The 24,890-nt window shown below is 32.6% G+C and overlaps 1 protein-coding gene and 1 long non-coding RNA gene across 7 annotated transcripts in view; one reads left to right on the forward strand and one right to left on the reverse strand.

The window, feature by feature from the left end:
- The window catches only part of LOC126758534 (transcriptional regulator ovo), a 74,367-nt gene that overhangs the window by 45,326 nt on the left and 4,151 nt on the right, over positions 1 to 24,890 (forward strand). Inside the window, exons 1-3 of one of the 5 annotated variants that reach the window (XM_050472838.1) lie at positions 21,222 to 21,352; positions 22,015 to 23,460; positions 23,578 to 24,815. In XM_050472838.1, coding sequence (XP_050328795.1) covers positions 21,223 to 21,352; positions 22,015 to 23,460; positions 23,578 to 24,815 — 2,814 coding nt within the window. In that variant the 5' untranslated portion in view covers position 21,222. Of the gene's footprint in view, positions 1 to 21,221; positions 21,353 to 22,014; positions 23,461 to 23,577; positions 24,816 to 24,890 lie in introns of those variants that run through there. The other 4 variants (XM_050472839.1, XM_050472840.1, XM_050472836.1 and 1 more) reach the window with 4 other exon arrangements.
- Positions 17,648 to 21,034, reverse strand: LOC126758545 (uncharacterized). 2 transcript variants are annotated; one of them, XR_007666859.1, is made up of 6 exons: positions 20,759 to 21,034; positions 20,596 to 20,691; positions 19,382 to 20,483; positions 18,651 to 18,927; positions 18,507 to 18,578; positions 17,648 to 18,288 (listed from the first exon to the last, which is right to left on the reverse strand). It is a non-coding gene; the product is annotated as an uncharacterized LOC126758545 (long non-coding RNA). The 2 variants fall into 2 exon arrangements; XR_007666858.1 differs by having other exon boundaries at positions 18,651 to 20,483.

The raw sequence follows: 24,890 nt of genomic DNA on the forward strand, positions 1-24,890 counted from the left end.
TCTAACAATAATCAAATAAATATATATTTACAACAAACCAATAACAGCAATAATGATTCACTTCATTGACACAAAAAATATGTGTCACGCTCTACATAACCTCAAACTGTATTATAAATGTTAAAAGCAAAAGTGTTTTCCATATAATGAAGAAACATTAGCGAACACATTTCGCCAAACAAACGAAGTTCGAAAAGCTAAAAATGAAAAATGAAAAAAGATAAACAAATTAAGTCGCATCCATGGCATTTCATAAGCGTATACGGATGAAAAGTAATCTCAGCTGGACAAACATGAAACCGAAATTATAACGTAACTCTATAATTTATGCAAATACAAATATCTATGCATATTAGGCAAGCGATTGGGGTAAAATCGAAAGCAGTAAATTTGCTTTTGCTTATTATTAACAGTTAGTGATATTTTATTGCGAAAATGAAATGACCAAAGCTTTTTTCGATGTTATTGTTGTTGTTGTAGACGCAAATTAGCTTGAGGTGGTGGCGATGACAAAATGATGAGCAAATACCTGTATGTATTTGTGTGTATATGAGTGTGTGACGCTATTGGAAGTGAATAAAAAGCGTAAAAGTAATGAAGCGTTGAGCAAATAACTGTACAAAAGCGCGTAATAATGAAATTGGAGTAAAATGTTAAAAATTTGAAAATTATAATTTTTATATAATTAAGAAATGGATTCATTTAACGACGAATGAAATAAATAAATAATTTAATTTAATTTAGTTAATAACAACAAAATAAATTCTTAAAAACAATGTTAATTAATTAATTAATCAATTAAAACCAATTAATTAGTTTATTTTTTTAATTTATTCCGAAATTTTTTTTAAAGGTATTTTTGGAAATATTTGAAAAACATTATATTTTTTATAACTAAAAGATTAAAAAAAAAATAAAAATTATTATTAATTAAATAAAACTAAAAACATGTATTAAAAAATAAATTTCTTATTAATCTTTAATTAAATGAAAAAAATGTATTAATTCAAAAATTAATTTAAAAAATTTATTTATTAATTATAATTTAAAAAAAGAATCTTAAGAAATATTATAAAACTAAATTTCTTATTACTCTTCTATTAAATGAAGGAAAAATGGATTTATTTAAAAATTAACGAAAAATATTTTTAACTAATTATAATTAAAAAAATTAAAAATATTATTATTTAATTATTAATTAATTATAATTAAAAAATCTTTACAAAATTAATAATTGACTATTCAAATTAAACCATTATCAATTTTTTAGTAAATTAAGAAATATTTTTTAAATAATTACGAATTTTTTTTTAAATTTTTTTAACTATAATATTATAGCAAATATTAGTAAATATAACTTTTGTGAAATTAAACGAAATAAAAAAGACTAATTCAATATTATTAAAAAAACTAATTAATAAAAATATTATCAAAAAGAAATAGATTGCTTTAAAAAGTATTATTTAATTAACCAATTAATAAATTTAATTAATTTTTATTAATTTTTTAATTAAACGGAATTTTTTTCCAACTTATTTTAATTTTAGCAAATTTTTTTTATTTCGAATTTCATGTTGTAATTTTTATTATTTATTATTATTATATCAACTCATTGAGAGAACATTAATGTTAATAAAAATATATATGTATTCAAATATATACGCAGAAAAGAAAAATAATATTGTCAAGCCATCGACTCTTTTCAACAATAATGTACCCCGAAACACTCAACCACCTTTTTTCGGCGCCACACCATTTGCTGACTAAACTACAAAGAATGACTCCATTAACAATGCTGTCATATGGTAGTTATATACATATACATATATATATTTGACACCACATTAAAGCTTATGTACATCGCAAAAGCATGCGCAAGCGCGTCTAATTTTTTTTTTATATTTTTGCTTAATTTTTTTGCAATATTTTACTATTTTACCGGCATTCATTGCCCGAAATTATCACGAAATGCAAATGTTTTGCGGGTTAATGATTTTTTGTCATTGTTACGCACGCAACGGAGCGAACGACACTGAGGCCTCCATACAATATGTTTTATTCGAAAAATATTTATTTGTATTATTTTTTGTGAAAAATTGTTGCAAACCACATTTAGCCGCTAATTCAGTTGTTTGCACTCCGTTTTGAAATTTTCAGATACTTTAATATTTTTTCAAATATTAATATTCTATATACTATACATATGTATGCATGTGACAGCACTTCCCCACCGCGCGACCGCTTCGTGTATCACTTACAAAACAATACAACTAACGGCCGCAAATAGCTGGCAGCCACTTTTGGCCAATGAATAGCCAACAACTACAACGGCTAACTACACAGTTGACGGCTTTTGCGGGCCATTGTTGGAGTCGTCGCTGTCATTGCCGCTTCAATTAAACGTGTTCGGCATACAACAATTTACAATTGAAACTTTAGCGCTTAGCATGCTTCTGGGGAAGTGTGGTGCTGCACGAAACGTGCTTAGTTTTTGTTGTGGATTTTTTTTGTCTGCTTTTTTATAATTTTTTATATATTTAGTTGAAGATTTTTTATTATTTTTTGCAATTTTTTTTATCTATTTTTCAATATTTTTATTTTTTATATAATTGAATATTTTTTTCAATTTTTGTTTGAATTGTTTTATATTTTTTTCTGTCGAAAATGTGTAAAATAATGATAATAAAAAAATAAATACTGTAAAAATATAAAAAAAAAAAATGATATTTTGCCAAAAAAGCATATTTTTTAAAATAATATAAACCTTTATTTCACCCAAAGTTCATCTCTTTTTCCATTTTTTTACATTTTGTAACCCCTACTCCTCCACTACTCTCCTATATGTTTCTATGCTTATAGGTACATATGTATGTAACACCGCATAAATATTCGCTTTCCAATTGAAATTCTACTAACCGCATAGCTAAAGTTCTATTCCACACAAATTATATACGGTTTTATTGTTGTTGTTGTTGCTGCGCGGAGTTACCGTATATATATCGCACTTTGTTGCTTTGTTGTTTGTGCTTTTCGCAGTTAATTTGTTACTGTTGTTCGCGTAGAAAATTATGATTACACAATATCTGCGATACGCTTGCGTTTTTGCTACGCTTCACACACACACACGCACACACGACACGCGCGCATGCGTGCATATCACTGACATTATTATAGATTCATTCAGAATATCTCATTGCTGATACAATCTGCTGCTAGATCATTGCTTTTGCTATTGTTCTTATTATTATTATAGCATATTTAGGCAGGTGTGTGTGTGTGTGTGCATAGCTTGACGTAATAGTTTTGTTGCTGTTTGTGTTAAATGTTAATTTTAATTTTTGTGGTTGTTATAATAATTGCACGCCTGTGAACTCATCTCCCGCTGTACGAGCATGAATAATGATTGGATTTGTAACGTCATTTGTAGGTATGTCAAGGTTTACGATTATAGGAGCATTTTTCGTGGTTATACTATGTAACTATAGATTTTGTTAATTACATTTCTTTTTTTTTAAATTAAAAAGTTACGATATTCTTTCATTTTATAATATTTCCTCAAAAATATGCTCTCTAACAACTGTTCAATGCTTTATTGGGTGTGCGACTTTGCTAAAAATAAAATCAAGCGCCTAAATGTAGGCAATATTTTTCAAATATATTAGAGTTTCAGTGTTCATAAGAAAATATTGCCTAAATTTCGGCTGTTATTGTATAAAAATTAAAAAAGTCATTAAAATATTAGTGTTGTGCTTTAGGGACTAACTGCGAGCTTAATTAAAAAAAGTGAAAAATTAACCAACACTCATAAACAAACCATATTACAATAAACGTTTTTATGAAGCTCCTAAAGCTCTAGGGCAAGTCCTTGAAGCTTTCATAAGAGCTTCGAAAGCTTTAGCATAAATCATATGAAATCTTCTAAAAGTTTACGAAAGTGCCAAAAACTTTCGTTAAAGTTCTGAAGTTGTGCTAAAGCTTTTTATAAAACCCTACTAAACTTTGAAAATGGCATCACATGACCCTCTTGGCAACAAAAAATCTCGCTTACGAAAATATTTTCAAATACATACATATATATTTAGACAAAGAAAGCAAATGATGAGAAAACAGAGCATATTTTACAGTTTATTTACACTAGCGCTCCCTTAAGTCTAAATATCTATGTGTATTTCTTTTGCAATTAGATATTTTAAGAACAAAACCAGTTATATTTTACAATTCTTTAATTTTAGCTTTTCAAAAACTTGATAATACCTACACTTACGCATATATAATGAAATAAATATTTACTACAACAAAATGCAAATTTAAAAATAGCTCAAAAATAACACCTTCAATAACAACACAACTCACTCAAGCAACTGTAGCCACCCTCACCGCATCTCACCGCGTTACTCACCACATTAGCATCGCTACTTCACCACAGCGCTGTCACAATTGCCAATCATACACAGGCTATTGACATGCGTAGGCGACAACACTTGCAAGTATGCAAATTAGTGCCACAACAACGGGGGTATATGCCTCTTCGTATAATTCTTTGGCCGCAGCACATGCTCACACACCTTTTTATGTATGTAGGTGTAAATAAATATTTATTTACAAAGCTGAGTTCGCCCTAGATGGTAATGGCTTGTTTACATCTTCTTGTCTTGGCACTTCTACTTTTGCTCCAGCTCTTCTGCTTTGGCACTTTCATTCACTCTTCACTCTTCCTGTGCGCCTTGTAGGGTCACAGCCCACATAGTGTTCCCTCGCTATTACTAGGTGAGTGAGTTTGTATGTCGGCTGTATTTACGACGCAATTGCAGATATCTCGTCTACTTTTTTCACCGATTTTTTTTCCTTCATTTCTCCACTTCTATTTTGCGTTTAATGTTGAACGCTGTGCGAAGCAGATTTCAGAGTTCATCCACCAACGCAGCGTGAACTGTTGAGTCGCCAGCATCATTTGGATGGCAGAAGAGCATGCTGTTAGGTTCGTCTGTCTGTTGGGGGTTCGATCGCAGCGTTATAATAGACGCACACTTGGCTGGCTTGGGGAAGTTCACAAGAAGTTGGGGTTCAATGCTTTTTAGATTATTTGTTTACGCAGTTGATTATGTGTCGAATATGTTCGTTTTTAGTTTCTGTGAAAACGGATGTTCATTAGCAAACTAAAAATCGGTATGTGTGCAATTTTCTGGAAGAGTCTGATGACCGGTCAAGCAATTGAAATTGAAAACAGTAGTAGTTGCATAAAAGTATGTAATTTTAATAGAAAAAATATTTTAATTTTAATTTTTTTAACATGTTTTTGAAAAATCAATCAAATCTAATCAAATAGTTCACTTTTTTGTAACAATTTTTTACTTTTCCTACAATAGTGAAAGACACAATGGCTAATTGCTTATCTTGAAATGCGTGTATACATATCTACATATGTACATAAATGTTTATATGCATGTATCTAATTGAGTTTGTTGCTTCCTTTCGCGTTTACCATTCGGTGTGGCGCATGTTGAATAAATTTGCAAAAATAGTAGTAATAGCAAAATAGTAAGTTCATTGACACAATCAATACAACTGCTAGCCCTATACACACATCTATATTTTGTTGTTATTTTATTGAGAAACGATTTCAAGTTAAACATAGTTAAGGTTTTAAGGTTAGTTTAAGGTTTTGAAGTAAAGAAAATATAACAAACAAAATATGTATTTTTCCGAAGTTATGATAGCAGAAATTGAAAAAAAGTGCAAAATTCAGGTTTGGTATAAAAGCTTTCTATAAAGCTCCTTAAGCTTTTCAACACTCATAAGCAAACCATATAGATAATAAACGTTTTAATAAAGCTCCTAAAGCCCAAGGGAAAGTCCTTGAAGCTTTCATAAGAGCTTCTAAAGCTTTAAGGAAGGCACAAAAAGTATTTTTAACGCTGCTAAATCTTAGGAAATCTTCTAAATGTTTACGAGAGTGCTTAAAGCTTTTCGTTAAGGTTTTGAAATTGTGCTAAAACTTTTTATGAAACCCTATTAGTACTAAACCTTGTTACAAATCTCACAAAGTTCTTGGAGAAGTGCAAAAAGTTTTCATAAGAACTTCCAAAGCATTAGCGAAAGTATCAACAACTTTCAAAAATTTTCAAAATTGTATGAAAGCTTGTAAACCTTGTACCGAAGGCCTCCTTCAAGGTTCTAAAAACATATTAAAATTGCTAAAGCTAAGGTTTTCATAAGAAATTCTAAATCTTTTACTAAAGTCTCAACAATCCCTTTTTACAAAGCTTCCAAAACTCTTGGATAAGGCCGAAAAGCTTTCATAAGAGCTTCTTAAGCTTTACTAAAGTGTCAACAATTTCTAAAGCGCTTAATTTTGTATGAAAGCTTCCATATCTTTTACGAAGGTACTGAAAACTTCGTCTGAAATTCTGAAATAATATAAAAACTGCCAAAGCTAAAGCTTCTAAAGCTTCAAAAAAAGTCTCCGAAATTTTTTAAAGCTCCTATATTTGTATGAAAGCTTTTAAATACTTTACAAAACACTGAAAGCTTCGTTAAAGCTTTTTATGAAATCATTTTGACTCTAAATGTTCTTAGAAACCATCAAAAGTTCTTAGACAAGTTCATTAAGATTTTATAAAAGCTTTTAAAAAAGTGTCACAAAATTCTTAAAGCATCTAAATCCATGTGGAAGCTGCTAAAACTTTCACGAAAGCTCTTAAAATTTTCTTTTAAAGTTATAAAACAATATGAACGTTCTCAAAGCTTTTTATGAAACTCACTTTGATAAAAACTAAATGTTTTCAATCAACTTTTAACAATTCCACACAAGTTAGTTACTTTAGCGCCACAACAAAGTATTTTCCGGCGCATTTATCTAATTAACAACAACAAACCGCAAATTATATTTAAACAGCATTCAACACTTTACATTTATGCAGCTGTGTGTGTATTTGTTTTTACAAAATTACTGAACTGAATTTTAAACAACTTTATTTGCAATTACGGAAGTAGCAGTTGAAGGTGTTAAATGTCGCTGCCGCACACTTGGCAATCAATTTAAATTGACAAAATTACATGCAAACAAACGCAACGCCAAAGCTTCCGTATACAAAATGTAAATACAAATAAATAAATATAATTTATGTATATACATATGCATGTATGCATGTATGTGTGTGCACTGATATTTAGGTATAAGTTTACAGCTAAGTAGACGCAGTGTGTGCTTTTTACTTTTATTTACTTATTTTCTTCTTTTTTGTTTTTGTTGAGCAAAGTATCTTTGCAACTGCTGGCGCGACTCAAGGTGGCTAATCTAGGTGTCTGCTACGTAATTAGTTGTGTTTGTGAGTTATTGGGTTACATGCATGTTTAGTTTTTATTTTTAATTTTTTTTTTTTTAGAAAATGCTTATAACTGTTGATATGAAAACGTCGTTTTGATATTTTATTAAATTATATTAAAATTTTATATATAAAGTTAGATTACTAAACGAAAAATTTTAGAAAATTTTGTCTACTTAATTACATAAAAATCATTTTTAAGCACCTTAAAATTACCGTTAGTCTGAGCTTAATACGATTTACAGTGAAATAATTATTATTTTTTAAGTTCAATTCATAAAGCTGTGCATAAACACATAAAACCTTCAAAACAGCAACAAAGTTAGATAATTTAATTAAATTCTAATTCCCACAACATTATTATATACCAACAAAAACATCAAAGTTCTAAAGCATTAGCGCTTAACGGACTACAATATATATTTGAGCAGCTTAGCGATTTACATGAAATCCAGTAAACAAATGGATTATTGTAGTAGCTTTCCCTTGGAAAGAAACATTATTTAATAAATTAACTAATTTACAGCATTTGAGTTAGTATTTGTTTGTAAGAATCATTAATATTTTCTCTTGAACCGAACGCTTGTTAGCACGAGAAACAGGCTCAGCTTTCGCGAGTGCGTGCGTTGGCACAATATTGTCCCCTTTGACTCAATGGCATCGCACCAAATGAGCTTTTGCCCTTCAGCTATGAAATTTTAGCAGTACTAACCACTGTACCAATGGCGAACTTTAGAATTCTTAGAAACCGGCGTTTGACCGTCGGTTGGATGACCGCTTTATTGTTGAGCTTCTACGAAAGAGTGTCTGAGTAAAGTGCTAAGAGTAGTGTGGGTTAAACGAGATGAACTCGGGAATGATTTATACATTGAAACGGTTCAAATTTTGAGCATAGCATAATGCGTGGATAAAAAAATTAGTTTTAATTTTATAATTAATTTTTTTAATTATTTTTCTAATGATTTTAATTTTTTTTAATAACTTTGAAAAATTAATTTTTAATAATTTTAATTCATATCATAATGCTTGGATATAAAATTAATGTTAATTTTATAATTAATTTTTTTAATGATTTTATTTAATTTTTAATAACTTGCTGGATAAAAAAATTATTTTAATTTTAATTTTATAATTAATTTTTTACTTAATTTTTTTAATGATTTTAATTAGGTACTTTTGTAATAAATTTTAAAAATTAGTTTTTAATAATTTTTATTTATATCATAAAGCGTGGATAATATATTAATTTTAATTTTTTAATTATTTTTTTATAACTTTGAAAAATTACTTTTTAATAATTTTGTTAAAAAACTTTTTTTTATACAATATTTTTAATAAATAATACATATTTTTATTTTAATTAGTACAAATTAATTAATTCATTAATTTTATTTATTTTTTTTTTAATAATTAAACGTAATTAACTTTTTCGATATTTTTTTAGTATAATTTGTATAAAATAATTTGTTTATTTTTTTGTTTTGTTTTTTACTTAATTTTTCTTTAACCATTTTATTAAATTTTTTTTTATAATTTTAATTGCTTTTTTTTAATATTTTTATAGTAAAATTTCTATAAAATATTTTTTTTTTGATATTAATTAGTTCAATTATAATTTTTAAATATTTTGATAATTTAATAATAAACTTTTTTAATAATTTTTTTAATTTAGTTAAATCTTTTTATAGATTTTTTTATAATAAGATAATTTTTTTAAAAACTTTTTATTAAATAATTAAATTAATTTATAATTTTTTTTTTATTAATTTTTTAATAATTACATTTTTGTAATAATTTTTATAGAAATTAATTTAATATTTTTAATCAAATTTTTGTGGTAACTCTTTATTAAATAATTAATTTTAATTATTATTATTATTTTTTTTTTTTTTTAATTTCAATCAAACTTTTCGAATTTCAAAAGTATCTTTAAAAGTAAAAGTGCATCCCAAATGCAAAATTCCTTAATAACTTCCCAATTTTTCTCCTACACTCCTCGTTGCACTTCAACGACTACTTGCAACATTTCGTTTACTTGCCTCTTTCGTTACTTGCCACTTACTAAGCACATCTTCTACCGGTCAAGAGCTGCAATAAATCGTGAAAGTGCAAGACAACCACAAAAACTTGTTTGAACAGCAGGGCAGCAGGCAGCACGAAATTGCCACCTTCTGTGGCAAGTGTTGAGTGTTGAGCGTCGAAACGCGCCAACCCGCCTTTATAATGCCCAAATGCTGCAATGCCCTTTTCAGCGCGCCGTGATTAGCATTTGCATTTCCTGCAACTCTTCGCCAATATTCTAACAATCAAGCAAGCCACTAACCAGCTAGCCAAGCAACTCCATTATCTCTGCCGTCAGTATGCATTACACACAGTGGGCTGCACACACGCGACCAACAACAACTCCTTCTGTGGCAGTGGTAATTTGCAACTTCCCTTTTCAAAGCCGACCAAGCAATCGCCTAACTAACCGAGTGACCAAACAGCTAAGCAAATATGCAAGCGGACGGACAGACGGCCAGCATTGCTTTGCGTGGTGAGCAATGCAACAATCCAAGCCGCAGCAGCAACAACACGAGCGCAATTGCAGCAAGCAATTCACGGTCATAAAACCGCATCGCCAGCAACGAGTACTTAGCCGAAGCTTTGGTTGCCGGCTGACGCGTCGGCAGCGGCTTTACGCGTTGTACAGCTATGCCAAGGCCCTCACAACCGACTTGGCAATTCTTTAGTGAAATGTGTACGCATGTGTGTGTGTGTGTATGTGAGTGCACTCACCACTTCGGCATGATGTACGAGCGTACTTCCAGTTCCAATCAGCGCTATGTTCTGATCCATGCGCCAACAACAACTACCCATCTCTCCACCATTGAGCCACCAAAGTGTCTTTGCGTGCTCCATGCCCGCGCTCACTCACCGCGCACTTCTTGTTTTCAATATTTTTTTGCAGCTCTTTTGATTTCTTTATTTCCCCATTTCCTTTTATCTGCCCCCCAGCGCGTTGTCAGCATTTCTCTGTGCTTCTGGCCATCATCGCATGCCCTTATATACCCTCAGCTATGCGCCGAGCTCAGATTTTCATAGGAAAGCCAAGCTGTTAAGGCAACGAGCACTGTTCGGAAAAAGCAAAAGACCGTTCAAAGGAATTCTGCAAATCGAACGGTTGCACCTAAGCAACTGCCGCTGCCACTACTGGGGCTGTTGTTGCACCGTTGCTTGTTGCCACCGTTTTAACGCCATATTTTTTATGCCAAAAGAGGGCGCGCGGCCTAGGCGGGACTAGAATATTTAAATGTATGCGTGCCGGTTACCCTTTTGGAGGGAAAAATTATGCGCGGAATTCCTGTACACATGCACACACACATATACATGCTGCTTGCAACACGTTAAATATGCTGATATGCTTAAATATAGAAGCCGTCCGCATTGCTCAGCGCACACACACATTTGTTGTTGCTGTGTTAGCCGCCTAAGCCTAGCGCTAAAAAAGGGGGAACACATGTACCGGCCTGTTGCTACACATTTCTTGCAGCACAACAAACAATTCTTTCAATATTTTTCAATTTTTATTAATCGCTAATGGTGTGTTTGTGTGTGTGAGTTGCAATGCGTCGGCAACAGCTGCTGCGCCGGCGCATCGACGCCAAATATCCAGCGCTTGGATGCTGCCAAGATTTATGTCGCCTTTAGGTGGCTGGAAAACGGTGCCGTTGCTGTGATTGCGGCTGCTGCTGCTGCGCACCGAGTGGCCGACAGGTGCAAATGCCGCAATTGAATTCTTACAACCTCATGTAATACGTATGTACACCGGTTGGTATGCGCTCAACTGACAGTTAGAGGAAATTCAAAATCGCCCATGCAACGATAATTGAAAATTGTTATTAAAGCATATTTATATGTGTATGTATATGTGCGTGTGTGTGTGTGTGAGACGAGTTTGTTGGGCGTGTTGATTTTCTGGTTTAACTGCCAGCAAATGTATAAATCTGGCTAGCAAAAGGGCTTCACTGGCAACGTCGAAATGCACAGCTAGCTCGTAAGAATTTGAGATGAGAAACACATTTTTTTGTTTTTTTAGTTTGTAATTTAAATTTTTTCATATTTTTTTTTTATTATATTATTTTTATTTTTTATATATTTTATTTTGTTTTCTTTTTATTTTTTTTTTATTTTTTGCTCTTTACTTTTTTTATAAAGTATAATTTGATTGTAAAAAAAAATAAAAAATAATATAAATAAATTTTCGCTTAATTTTTAGGTATAAAAATTAATAAACTAACCATTTCCAACACTAAAAAATAACTGTTTCAAAATAAATTTCGATAATGTAGCCTACATTTAGGCGAATGGTGCAATAAAAATTACGTCTATTGCAAAAAAATTAGTAATTTGAATGTTTTCTGACAATTTGTGTATTCCATCTCAAAAGAACTGGATTACTCTCAAGATTTGCGGCCAAAAAGAAATCAAGCCAACTTTTGGTTACCTTCTTCTGATGTCAGCCTTTTTCCCGTGAGAACGTTCTCCATGACTGTAATAGAAGCTGGTCAGAGGAAGCAATGCCTGGGCTATAAGACGATTGAATTAAGATATTGCAAAGGCGGTTTTCAAAATGGTTTGAACCGGTCTCGCAACGTGAGGTCAATGGAAAATTACTGCCTCGTGTCTCCCCGTAAATTCTTATCGTTTTTCGTCAATCACTCGCTATAATTTTACGAGTTGTTAGCGGTTGTGACTTCTATTTATAATTTCACACGATTTTAGAATCTCAAAATACTGCAAGCTCTTCTGATCCCACCAAATACAGATCATTTATATTGGCGGCCGGGATATTCGGCTTTGCCGTTGATTTGGTTGATTGATAAGGTTTCACATGTGATTTTTTGCATTAAGGGTTGTCGTAACGGCACTAATCACAATCCATTCAGAATTTATTTTTTTGTAGCGTTAAAATCTTCCAGTTCCGCGGCTTTAAATTTTCTTGGCTGCTCAGAACATCATTTGCCTTTCAAGCCGAAATCGCAACTTTTAAATCGTGCAAACCACTTTTGGCACATTGGCTCAGCTAGAGCATGTTCAACTTCGGTAAAAATTCGCTTAGTTTAGGCTAAGGTTCCCTACATTGGAAGGATTGAAGAACTCTCCGCAAAAACACTTTTTCAGACACAATTTTTCTGATATTTGAGAAAAAATGTTTGTGCTCAAAATGAATGCATTGACAAAGATCCAGAAGAACAATAGCTTTCCGGAGCATGGTCAGAATATCGGAACAATGGGATAAAAAAATAAAAAATTAACAATATTTTTTGAAAAATTAATTTGAAAATTTTTTTGAAAAATTAATTTGAAAATTTTATTTGAACAATAACTTTCAGAAGAACAATAACTTTCCAGAGCATGATTCTGACCATGCTCTGGAAAGTTATTGTTATCGGAACAATGGGATAAAAAATAAAAAATTAACAATATTTTTTGAAAAATTAATTTGAAAATTTTTTTGAAAAATTAATTTGAAAATTTTTTATAAAAATTTATTTGAAAATTTTTTTGAAAAATTAATTTGAAAATTTTATTTGAAAAATTTATTTGAAAAATTAATTTGAAAATTTTTTTGAAAAATTAATTTGAAAATTTTTTTGAAAAATTAATTTGAAAATTGTTTTGAAAAATTAATTTGAAAATTTTATTTGAAAAATTAATTTGAAAATTGTATTTGAAAAACTTTTTTTATTTAATTTGAGTTTTTTTTATTTAAATTAAAATGAAAATTAAATTTTATTTGTTTTTTAATATGGGAAAATTTTTTTGAAAATTTAACTTGAAATTTTTTTTCATACAATTTTTTTTTAATTTAATTTTCTAAATTTTTTAAAAATTAAATTTTCTAAATTAAATTAAAATTTTTTTTCAAAATTTAATTTGAAATTTTTTTTAAATTAAATTAAAATTAATTTTTTAAATTAATTAAATTTTTTTTATAATTTAATTTGAATTTTATTTTTTAATTTTTGAAAATTTATTTTTAATTTTGTTTTTTAAATTTGTTTTTAATTTAATTTAAATGACTTTTTAATTTTTTGTTTCTTCTCCAGCAACATTTATTTACATATTTCCCACTCCAATGTTAGACCCACCCACTTTCCAACAAATAGCCACAAACAAAACAAATATTTCTCATTAATTTGTTATTAGCAGCGCGTAGCTGTTAATCTTTACAAGTACATACATCTGTACATATTCGCCTGAAAACTGTTTGAACTCCCAAGCGAGTTATTAAATAAAAATGTAAATATGTATTTATTGGTGTCTGTCTGTCGGTCGATAATAAAAACCACGCTCCGAAACTGTAACGTGACTATTTTTTCCCACAACACGGTGACGCCTGCAAACACTCATTTTACAACATTGAAAAGCTTTGCTTTACAAGCTTCACTCACTTACACTATTTTTGTTTCTACTTGCTATTTTTATTTGCCATTATCTCTGTATAACACTTGATAGACAATGGCAGCGCGCTTGAGCAGCCACATATCTGTACGTATGTATGTGTTTGTGTGTGTATGTGGTCGCCAGCTAGCGAGACAGACAGCTGAGCCGTAGCGTTATGTGAAAACGAAACCTCAACGAAGGTTAAGCCGCAAAGCAAATATTACTTACTGGCAAACAATTGTAAGGCAATTACAATACATATGGCTATATGCATACATACATACATATGTACATATGTGTATGCAGCTACACTGACAATTTGTGTGTCTGTGCCTCGGAAAGACACATTTTGTTTGACTCTAAGCGAAAAAGCTGCTATATTTTTGCTGGCTTTAATTATTTATGTACTTATGCTTATATATAAATGTACATGACAAGTGTCTGTATGTATTTATACATATGTATGTATGTCTGCATATAAATTTGTAATTCGGTATTTACACTTGTCGTTTGCTTTGTTGTATATTTCCCATATCTTTTGTTGGCTTTTAATTTTCCTCAAACACTTATGAACAATAGCAAAAATGTAATGCATAAAAGTAACGCACAACAACAACATTCGTATTGTAATGTAATCGTTTGCTGTGCATAAATAAATAAACGAAACGCGTTTAATTGCACATTACAAGCGACCTTGACCTTAACACTGTAAGCCGTTGCATTGAACACACCCAAACGCTGCTGTAAGTGTGTGTGTGTGCCTGGGGCATATACATAACTGGCATTTATTACTTTTAATTACAAACGAAAAATCCAATAAATTCAATTTCGAACGCAATTTTGTTCGCGCTTCTTCTTCTTCTGCGCTCACAATAATTGAGCAGCTTTTGTTGTTGCAATTGATTTGTTTGCATGAGTTTTGTTTAGAGAATTTTCAATAATGCTTTTGCTATTAATTTTTTTTATAAGTACGCATACTAATAACAACAAAAAGCGCACTAAAGGCAATTCGAAACTCGTGTGAGTTGCAATAAAAAATCAAATTAAAAGCACATTTATGTATTTCTTGAGCGTTTGTATGTTTTATTATTTTTATTTAAATTTTTTGTTTTATTTTAATTTTGTTTTTGTAATTAATTTTTTTTTGTATTAATTAATTTATTTTTTATTTATATATTGATGTAATTTTTATTTAGGTTTTTATTTATTTTTATATCTAAAAAAATTTTTGTTTGTAAATTTTTTATTAACTGTTTTTGTATACTTTTTTATTTTTATTAATGTTTTTAGTTTTTTTATTTAATTTTTATTTATGTTTTTAATTAATTATATGATTTTTTTTTTATTTTAAGTTCAATTTGTTTTTTACTTATTGATTTTTCACTATATATGTATGTACATACATATGTATTTTTAATAATATATTATATGTAAAATATATGTAATATAATATATTTATAATATATGTATACTTTTTATTATTATTTAATTTTTTAATTATTTTATTTTTGTATATTTTCATTTTTTTATTCTTATTTTTTATTTATTATTTTTTATTTTATTTTTATTTAGTTTATTTTTATACATTACAAATTAAAAATAAATAATGAAAAATCAATAAAGGAAAAAAATTAAAATAATAAAAACTAATGAAAAAAATACAAATAATTAATTGAAAACATAAATACAAAAAATAAGAAAAAACTAAAAAAAATTAATAAAAATAAAAAAACATACAATTTTTTTTAGTTTTTTCTTATTTTTTGTATTTAAAAAATTAAAATAATAAAAATTAGTTAAAAGAATACAAATAATTAATTGAAAACGTAAATACAAAAAATAGGAAAAAACTAAAAAAAAAATTAATAAAAATAAAAAAACATACAATTTTTTTTAGTTTTTTCTTATTTTTTGTATTTATGTTTTCAATTAATTATTTGTATTCTTTTAATTAATTTTTATTATTTTAATTTTTTTCATTGATTTTTCTGTATATTTTTTTTATTTTTAGTTTTTTTTATTATTATTTTTTAATTATTTTTTTTTTTATATTTTATTTTTGTATATTTTTTATTTCAAATTTATTTATCATTTTTATCTATTTTCCTATGTTCGTAATTATTTTTTCTATTCGCATTTACGAACATCAAACTCCAGCTTAGTGCGTTACTCATACGCCATGTGCCGCTTCACGTGCTGTTAGTTCAGTGTATGAGGAACACTACTAATGCAATGCCGTCGCTGCTGCCGTTACAGATTCGTATTCGTTAATGCTAAAGCTGTGATTTACGGCGCTTTAACTACACATAAAGCAAAACGCTGACCTTAAGGCTTGATTGTAGTAATTACCCCATTATCACGGGTTTTGGTTATTTTAGTTGAAACTTGTTTTTTCGCCATGCAAGTGATACCGTTTTTTTGCAATTTTTCGTACGGTTTCGCACATGCGTCAAGTGTATGCGCGCAACGGTTATTTATTGCCAACTTTAGCTGTAATTACACGCGTGAATAATCGCGTTTTTTGTTGCCGCGCAGCTTGCCAAGCAAATTTATTGATTTTGTTTTTGTTTGAGTAACTACTTAAGTCCATGTAATAAGTGTAAGCGCGTTAAGCGCATAAATTTACATAACTATTTAAGCGACAGAACCTTAAAACTAACTCATATTTAATGCAGTTTGTTTTGACTTTAGACAGGAGCTGTTTTTGTCTAAAAAATATATTAACTATGCAAAAGTTGGTGAAGCTAGGAAACTTAAATTGACAAATGAATAGGTTTTTGCTATTGTTGTAAATACTCAAATATTTTTTAATGTTCGTATAATCTGATTTTCAATAAAATTCACTTTTATTTTCCTTGCTACATTTTATTGCATTAAATACTCTTAAAAAATTATAAAAAAACAAATAAAATAAATAAAAAAATAATTAATTAAAAAAACAAAAATTTAATGTACCGTTTCGCCATTATTTGTCAGTTTTGTTGAAATTCAACTTTAATTATTTCGATTTTTTCACTTTGCTTGTTGTCAAACTTCTTGGCAGCCGGCTGCGGTATTATTAAATTGTGATAAATGATTTGGCATAATTGCAGAAACGTGGTTATGATTTGCAGAAATCAATCTAATGTAGCAGAAAATGTATACAACTGCTCTGCGCATTCCTAGCTCGTTAAATGTGCGCATATGATAATGATATGAGCGGTCGTACAGCCGTCACGTAAGCCGCAAGACGGGTTTGCCGTCATTTTTTTTTTACAGTTTACTTATGTGTACAAGTTTGACTTTGATGTTTGTCTAATCAGCTACATACAGACGCTAAACAAATACATCATTTGGCTGCTTAAGCTTTTCGCTATCTTGTCAATTTTGCAGCAAGCGCGAAAAGGACTTCCTGTTTATAATAGTAACTAACGAGCAATTACTTGGAAAAATTAGAATTAAATACTATGTACACAGGCAAGTAACGAGTCAAAATCGCAGCGGAAGCGTTCATCATGCATGTTGCACATTGGCCGTAATGGGAAGTTCACTGTCAAACGTAATTAATATACTTAAAAACACATACTTATGCATATAAGAAACCTGCAAGCAGTGCTTATTATATACACTTGCATTATATTTAAAAAAAAAATGTATGCCACTTCTGATTTTTTTTATTAATTACTTGATATTCTATACTAAATATAAATATTTAAGTATGTACATGTTATGCTACTTACCGCTACTCTTCTCTTCTTCTTTGCTGGCATAGAACCTCTACTCACTGTCAATTATTTTACAATAAAGAAGTTATATATCTGTTTACTTACCTTGCATACTTCGTTATAGCCTTATTAGTTGCTTAGAGATGTATATTAAATAGCAGCTTTAAGGCTAGATAAACAGCTACAAGATTTATGCATACATACATACACATTACATTGTATGAAAGCACATTTTATTATTAATTTATATACGTTTGTAAATATATTGACATTTACAATTCAATTTGAATTACTTAACGTCACGAAGCTAAAAGAGCAATGCTCTGACGTGCACATTTTTGCTTCTATACTAAACACAGGAAAGAAACGTTAACTTTGCAAGGAAGCTAAATACCCTGCACAAATCGGACAGGTTTCCATACAAGAACTCGATTTTAGTTGGTTGGTTTATATGATAGATATGTATATGCTATAGTTTTTCAAAGTTTATACCGTTACCTAGGATGATAATCCATACAAAATTTCTTGAATCTGAACATGTCAAATAAAATAGTTTTCCATACAAGAACTTTATTTTGATCGGTTAGTTCATTTAGCAGCTGTAGGTTACAGCGGTCCGATATTGGCGATTCTGTCAAATGCGTAATTCCTTGAAGAGAAAAAGGCATGTGCATAAATCCAGATCAATAAGTCAAAAACTGAGGGACTAGTTGGCGTATATGCAGACAGCCAGTAGTACAAGGCAAACTCGACTCGGCTCCTCAAGCTGATCATTATATATATTTTTTATTGAGTCTCCAACGTTTCCTTCGTGCCAAATTTAATATAACCTGTTCAGGGTATAAATATATTTTCAGTATACAGAGCCATTTATTTATACATACACATTAAAGCAATATTATTGAAAAATTTATTTGCAAGCACTGCGGACTTGGCTTGAATAAATTCATTCAAGAATCTCACATATGCAATTTCTATATAAATATTTGTGCTTATGAGAACATTTGCGCATACACTTTAATATTTACAAATATACATATGTACATACCTATCACAGCACCCAACAAACAGCCAGTCAACGTACAGCCCCTGTTAGATTGCTGCCAAAGCGCGGATATGTCTAGAATTTGTAATTAGAATTGTTTCAAAATGTTATGAAAGAAATTAATTTGCAACAAAAAATAATACCAACCAAATTAAAATGCTGCAACCAACAATGTTTTTATTTATGGCCATATTTAATATGCCATAATTTATATGGTAACAAGTTTTTAAATTTTTTTCAACAAAAAATCGCATTTCTTTGAAAATTTCGTCAGTATTTCGAACGCAGTAGATGCATCTTCCTTTATAACAAATTATAACACTTTGCGTGCCATTTACTATATAATTAATTTTCAAACAACTCAAGTGCAGTCAAGTTCCAACACCTCAACTCAGCTGGCTTAAATGGTGTGGTTCTTATGCGCCTGCAATTACAAACAAATAATATACATATTTATATGAAAAACTGGTTTTACTGCACACGAAGCACCTAAATATGCACATACATAACGCTTACGTACGATAGTTATTATACATGTATGTAAGTACAGCGATATGTACGCTATATTGTGCTAGCAAGCTCATACCACTGGTTGCTCTTCTGTTGGCACTTAGTCCAATGTAATCATGGGCTTTGGAATTCTTAAGGCAACTATTTTAAATTCAACTACTAAGCACATGCGCGCACACTCACGTAATTGCGCTACGTAACATACACATACATACATAACTTTTATCCTCTAGATACATTATCTGTCTTTGGCTGGTCATACATATTGTGCCGCGCCGTTGTGGTCATAGTCAACGGCCAGGCAAAACGTGCCCAGCCAAGCAGACGTAATAGTTGCAAACTTTGTTTCGCGTGATTCTTTTCATTACTTTATTTATGTTTCATCTGCTGCCCCTTTCGCTTCCAACCAACAGCGTTCGTTTTTTATTCTTGGCGCATACACACATTTTAACGTGGTTTTTCAAAAACTTTGGTAGGCTGGCTCGAATGCTTCGCATACCCATATACATATTGGTATGTATGTTTGTATATAGGTAGTATGTTTTGTACGAAAATAGCTTCGCCAAAGCATTGCGTGATCACGACGCCAAACGACTCTCAACTTTTCGTTCTGCCATTGACTCTGACTTTGGCTTTGATTTTTTCGTAAACTTGTCGGGAAGGAAACATCTTTCGTGCAGTCTTGTTCCCTGCGCACTTTGCTTATATTTGTCTCCTAAAGTTGCAGCATTTGCTTTGCTAACGATCGCTTGGGCCCCTTATCGAATTTATGCATGTATCCACCACGTTTGTATGTATGTAAGAGTATCCTTGCCTTCGAACGGAATTGTTTCTCACATCCCAGCTGGGCCAAACGACGTACATAAGTATTTCTGAACAGCTATAATTTTGCCGTTGTCTGCAGCTACTTGCACTGTTTAGAAGTTTTTTTTTCGATGTTGCTTTGCATTGCTTTGTACTAACGCGAACAACTGGTTGTCGTTAAGCGACTGCAAAAAAAACACACACAAACAGTACAAGCCAAGCACATAAGACGCAAGGTATTGCATGAGGCTGAGGGAAAAAACCTTGATCTTGATCTCAAATATACAAGCAGCAAAAAAATAACTAGGTGCAAGTACAAGCACAATAACAACAACAGCGATTTGGTCTTGTTGCTGTTATACCACACCAGCTCCTCCCACAGCGCGACGGTTTCACATTACTCCAATACCAGTTTGCAACCTTGCCTTTGCTTTTATGCATTATTTATTGGTATTATATCCACTATTACACCATTTGTTGTTCTTACAACTATTTTTGCATTTGCTATTACTTTTTGCACGTTCTTCTCTACTTGTATAACTTATTGCGGTTCTCCTTCATGCGCTTCTATGCAGTTTTATATTTAGTGAGCCGGTCCAATACCTCCCGTAGTCACATACTTGCATATGTGTAAGTTTGTAAGTGCTTCTCTTGGCGCAGCATTCCCTACAAGTATATTCGTTTAACAATGAGTAGGTAGATCCAGGGCGCAAGCAAATAAATCAATTAACGTGCTATTAAATATGTATGGCTTTTTAAATAAGTATTTGTTACTTACAGAACTCGGTTTCAATTCACCCACATTAGTTCTCACGAATGTTTGTCACTTAAATAAAATCCATTAAGGTCTCATTAATTTTATGGAACATTTCATCTTCAAAAGTAAAAAACCCAATTAAAAATTAACTTATAAAAATTATTTACAAATATTTATTACTTACCGCAAAGTAGAGCACGTATTGCTAGCGAAATGTAAAAAAAGCAATATAAATATAATACACTATACACTTTGATCATCTATAAACTTCTCCATAAAAAACCTATAAACATTTTAAACTAACTTTTGAGTGACTACGAAACGGCAACTCTGGCAAAAGCTCCCATTGCCAGCGCTTTCTCCGTCACAGCTGATGATACAACTCATCTATTACAATTCATTCATACGGCATTATATTCAGTTATAGTAATCTCGTACAATACAATTCAAAATGTGGGCCGCACATGTTGAACCAACAGTTCTTGGTGCCGTTTTCGAATCCGTTTGTTTACTAAACCAGTGATAACGTGATTTCAGTCGGCCGTAACTCGAAATGTGTACTAACAAACAAATTTTCCAAATTTTATTACTCTCCAATTGTTTCAAAATTATACCCAGTGCTAATAAATTAAAAACATTGAATTGACAATGATGACAAATACTCCGTTTTGTGTTATATTAACAAATTACGACGTTGTTTTCAGCGGCAGGTCTTTAACCACATTTGTTTGTTCAAGAGACACGTACCGGGAGACCATACCATGTGAGACAAGTGCATGTAACTATGTAAATATCAATAAAATGTATTAACTGAACAGTATTTAGTAATTTGTTTTGTTTTCCACTGCTGTGATTAACGGCTTAATTAAGCTGGAATGTGCTGTTTTTATATAAACTTTAATAGTATAAATTTTTAACTTTTACCAATTTTATGTGAATTTATATATTCTTGAGGAAACGATGCTCGATATAAAAATGTAATAGTGCGACGATCCTCACAAAGTCCTCAGTTTCATAATAATCCTCTAAACCCGCAAATCTGGCAAGTCGTCCACATAATTAATCAGTCTAGGGGAAACAGTTATGTGGCAACAATTTGCATAGTCTAGACATATAAACAGTTATTTAAAATTCCACTTGGTTTAGTGCGCAGTTAACTAGAAAGTTTATAAATATCTGAAAATATTCTCATATAATTGATACAAAACCGTTATTGAGTTAACAAGGTCATTTCAAAGTCACAAACGATTGCAAAAAACTTGAATTTTTCAAAATTGCACCAAATAAAGTCCTAGTTTCCCGTTAATTCCAGGAAAGGAGCTGCCATAGTGCTTCCGTTAATTCTAGGAAATTTTGTACAGTTAACACTTCTCAGATATTAGAAAAATTTTATTAATTATGCAATTTTTATTTATGAAAATTTTCTTTCTTCTCTTCCAGTTGGAGGTACTGCAATTACACAAAACGATCGTTTATCACCAGCAGTTCCAGCTTTGGCAGCTGAAGCAACAGCCACCGAAACTACTACATCCCCACTACCACACTCATCGATCACATCTCCCCAACCACAATCACCTCCACACAAGACTCCCTCGCCGTGCAGTCCGCTTGGCCAGGACAGTTTTGGCAAAGAAACAGAAGACTGTAAAAAGGATTCGCAGGCGGATTCTTACATTCAAACACCAAAAACTGAAAAAATTCAGAACTCTGTTGAAACCGCAAAGCAAACTGAAGAAATTGTGCACACTGATAAGCCACGTTTCTACTCTTCGATTTTAGGTGGTAATAAACCATACAGTGGCGTTGTATTAACACAAGCACAACGTAAAGAATATCCGGTTGAAGAGGTAAGTCGGCGATTAACAGCAACTCCTATCGAAGATAGCTCCAGTGATTCTGATTCGGATGCGGAAGGCTCCAAACTTATTGTTGATGAAAAACCATTGGTTCCTGAAGATAAACCACTTTCATTGCGCTTGCGTAGCACTCCGCCACCGTTAGAGAAACGTCCTAGTCCACCTCCGCCACCAGAGCCAGCAGTACGGTGCAGTGTTATACAACGAACACCAAAACCTGCGCCAACACCACCTCATCGTCCAAATCAACACGAGGTTTTACTGCCACCTGGTTCTCTTGAACACCTCGGACCCGAACAACAAGAGCCTATTGACTATCACGTGCCGAAACGGCGTTCGGCTTCAATCGATAGTGACGAAGAGCAAACTGATTCGTTGAACACAAAACGTTTAGAACGTGAACGAAAATTGCGTGAAGCTCGTAGACGTAGCGCAATATTAGCAGCACGTGCTGTGCTTGCCCAAGCGAGACTTAATCCACGTCTGGTACGTAATCTACCCGGTATCTTAGCTGCAGCAGCGGGACACGGACGTACATCGTCTACAGGAGCCGGTCAAGGTTTCCAAGGCTCTAGTGGCTTTGGAGGAAACAATTCAGGCAGCGGCAACAATCAAAGCCCAAGCGGAGGTGCAGGTTCACCTACAGGCTTTGGTGGTGCGCTAGGCGGCAACGGTGGTGCTGGAGGTGGTATGGGCGGCGGTCGTGACGGTCGCAGTAATTACGGTCCAAATTCACCACCATCTGGTGCTCTTCCTCCATTCTACGAGAGTTTAAAAAGTGGCAACACAATGAATTCATCGTCTTCATCATCAGCGAATTTTAACGGAAATTCAAATTTCCTAATTCAAAATGCAGCGGCTGCTGCTTATTTGATGTCCGCAGCTGGTGGAAACGGCGGCGGCCAGCAACATTCAAATAGCTATTTAGACTGCAGTTCGACGAATGGAAACAGTGCAGGAGGTGTGGGTAGTGGTGTGAACGATAGTGGTAGCGGTGGCTTGGAGATCACCACATTTGCCAATGGCCAGGGTAACACAAATTATTCTGCGCATGCGCATAATAATAAATATAATAATAACTCTTCTCCCTCTGCTCAACATCATCATCACCATCATGGACATCCACATTATGGCAACAACCCATCAGCGTACGGCATTATACTGAAGGATGAGCCGGATATTGAGTATGACGAAGCCAAAATTGACATCGGTGCTTTCGCGCAGAACATTATCCAGGCAACTATGGGGAATTCGGGAAATTTCAATGCCGCGGCCTATGAAGACGCTATCATGTCGGATTTGGCCAATTCGCAAGGTCCCAACGGCTCTGTAGATCCATTACAATTCACCGCCACACTTATGCTGAGCTCACAGACAGATCATTTACTGGAACAACTCTCGGATGCTGTCGATCTTAGTTCTTTTCTGCAACGTGAATGTGTGGACGATGATAATTCCACCAGTCCACGACAGGATTTCGAGCTGGTTTCGACGCCATCGCTCACGCCCGACTCGGTGTCCATAACGCCTGTGGACACCAACAATGGAGGCAATCTCGATACATTCCACGAGAGTCTCATACAACAAATAACCAACAACATTTCGCGCAATCACATTGGCAGCAACCAAAATGGTAACATGCAATCATATCCATTCGAGCGTCAGCAACATCTGAACGGCAACCAGCAACATCTGAGCAACGAACAGCATAATAATGTGAATCATCAACAACAACAACCACCACCATCGTACCAACATGCGACACGTGATTTGTTGCAAATGCAGCAACAGCAACAACAACATCATGCACAAACACATTCCTATCACCAACAGCAGCAACATCATTCCAATTCCATGTTGCAACACGGTGGTCCAATGTTGTTGGCCCAGCAACCACAACAACATGCCTACCAACAACACGGCCATCCATACGGTCCAGCTCAGCATCATCACCAACAACCGCATCACATTGTGCCGCCTCACCATATGCAACATCACCATCATCACAGCAGCGATAACAGTAATTTGTCGCTGCCCTCACCGAATGCGGCACATCTGTCGGCGCATCACGGCATGTCGTCGGCAGCGAGCAACTCGTCGGGCGCCTCCACTTCCGGTCTGCTAGACGCCAGCACGGCCATGCTCGACACCAAGCCGCTAATACAAAGCGTAAGTCCCACACATTCGACCGGCAGTTCCAATGCAAGTTCTTGCGCTATGGGTACTAGAAAATTGAGCACAAGCTCCTCTTGCGCGTCCGCAACGATGGTGGCGCCAGCGTCACTGCGTAGTGTGGCTGCCGCAGCGGCAGCTACAGCCGCTGGCATACTGCCACCATCGCCCACTGTCGCCATGCTGCACGAAAGCAAAGTGCTACAGCAGAGGGTAAGCATCAAAGTCAAGGCAAAAGCAGAAATCAACATAACACTTTGTTCTATCGTTTGATTGTTTTCGTTTTGT

The sequence above is a fragment of the Bactrocera neohumeralis genome, chromosome 5 (genome assembly GCF_024586455.1).
Source record: "Bactrocera neohumeralis isolate Rockhampton chromosome 5, APGP_CSIRO_Bneo_wtdbg2-racon-allhic-juicebox.fasta_v2, whole genome shotgun sequence".
Lineage (NCBI taxonomy): Eukaryota > Metazoa > Arthropoda > Insecta > Diptera > Tephritidae > Bactrocera > Bactrocera neohumeralis.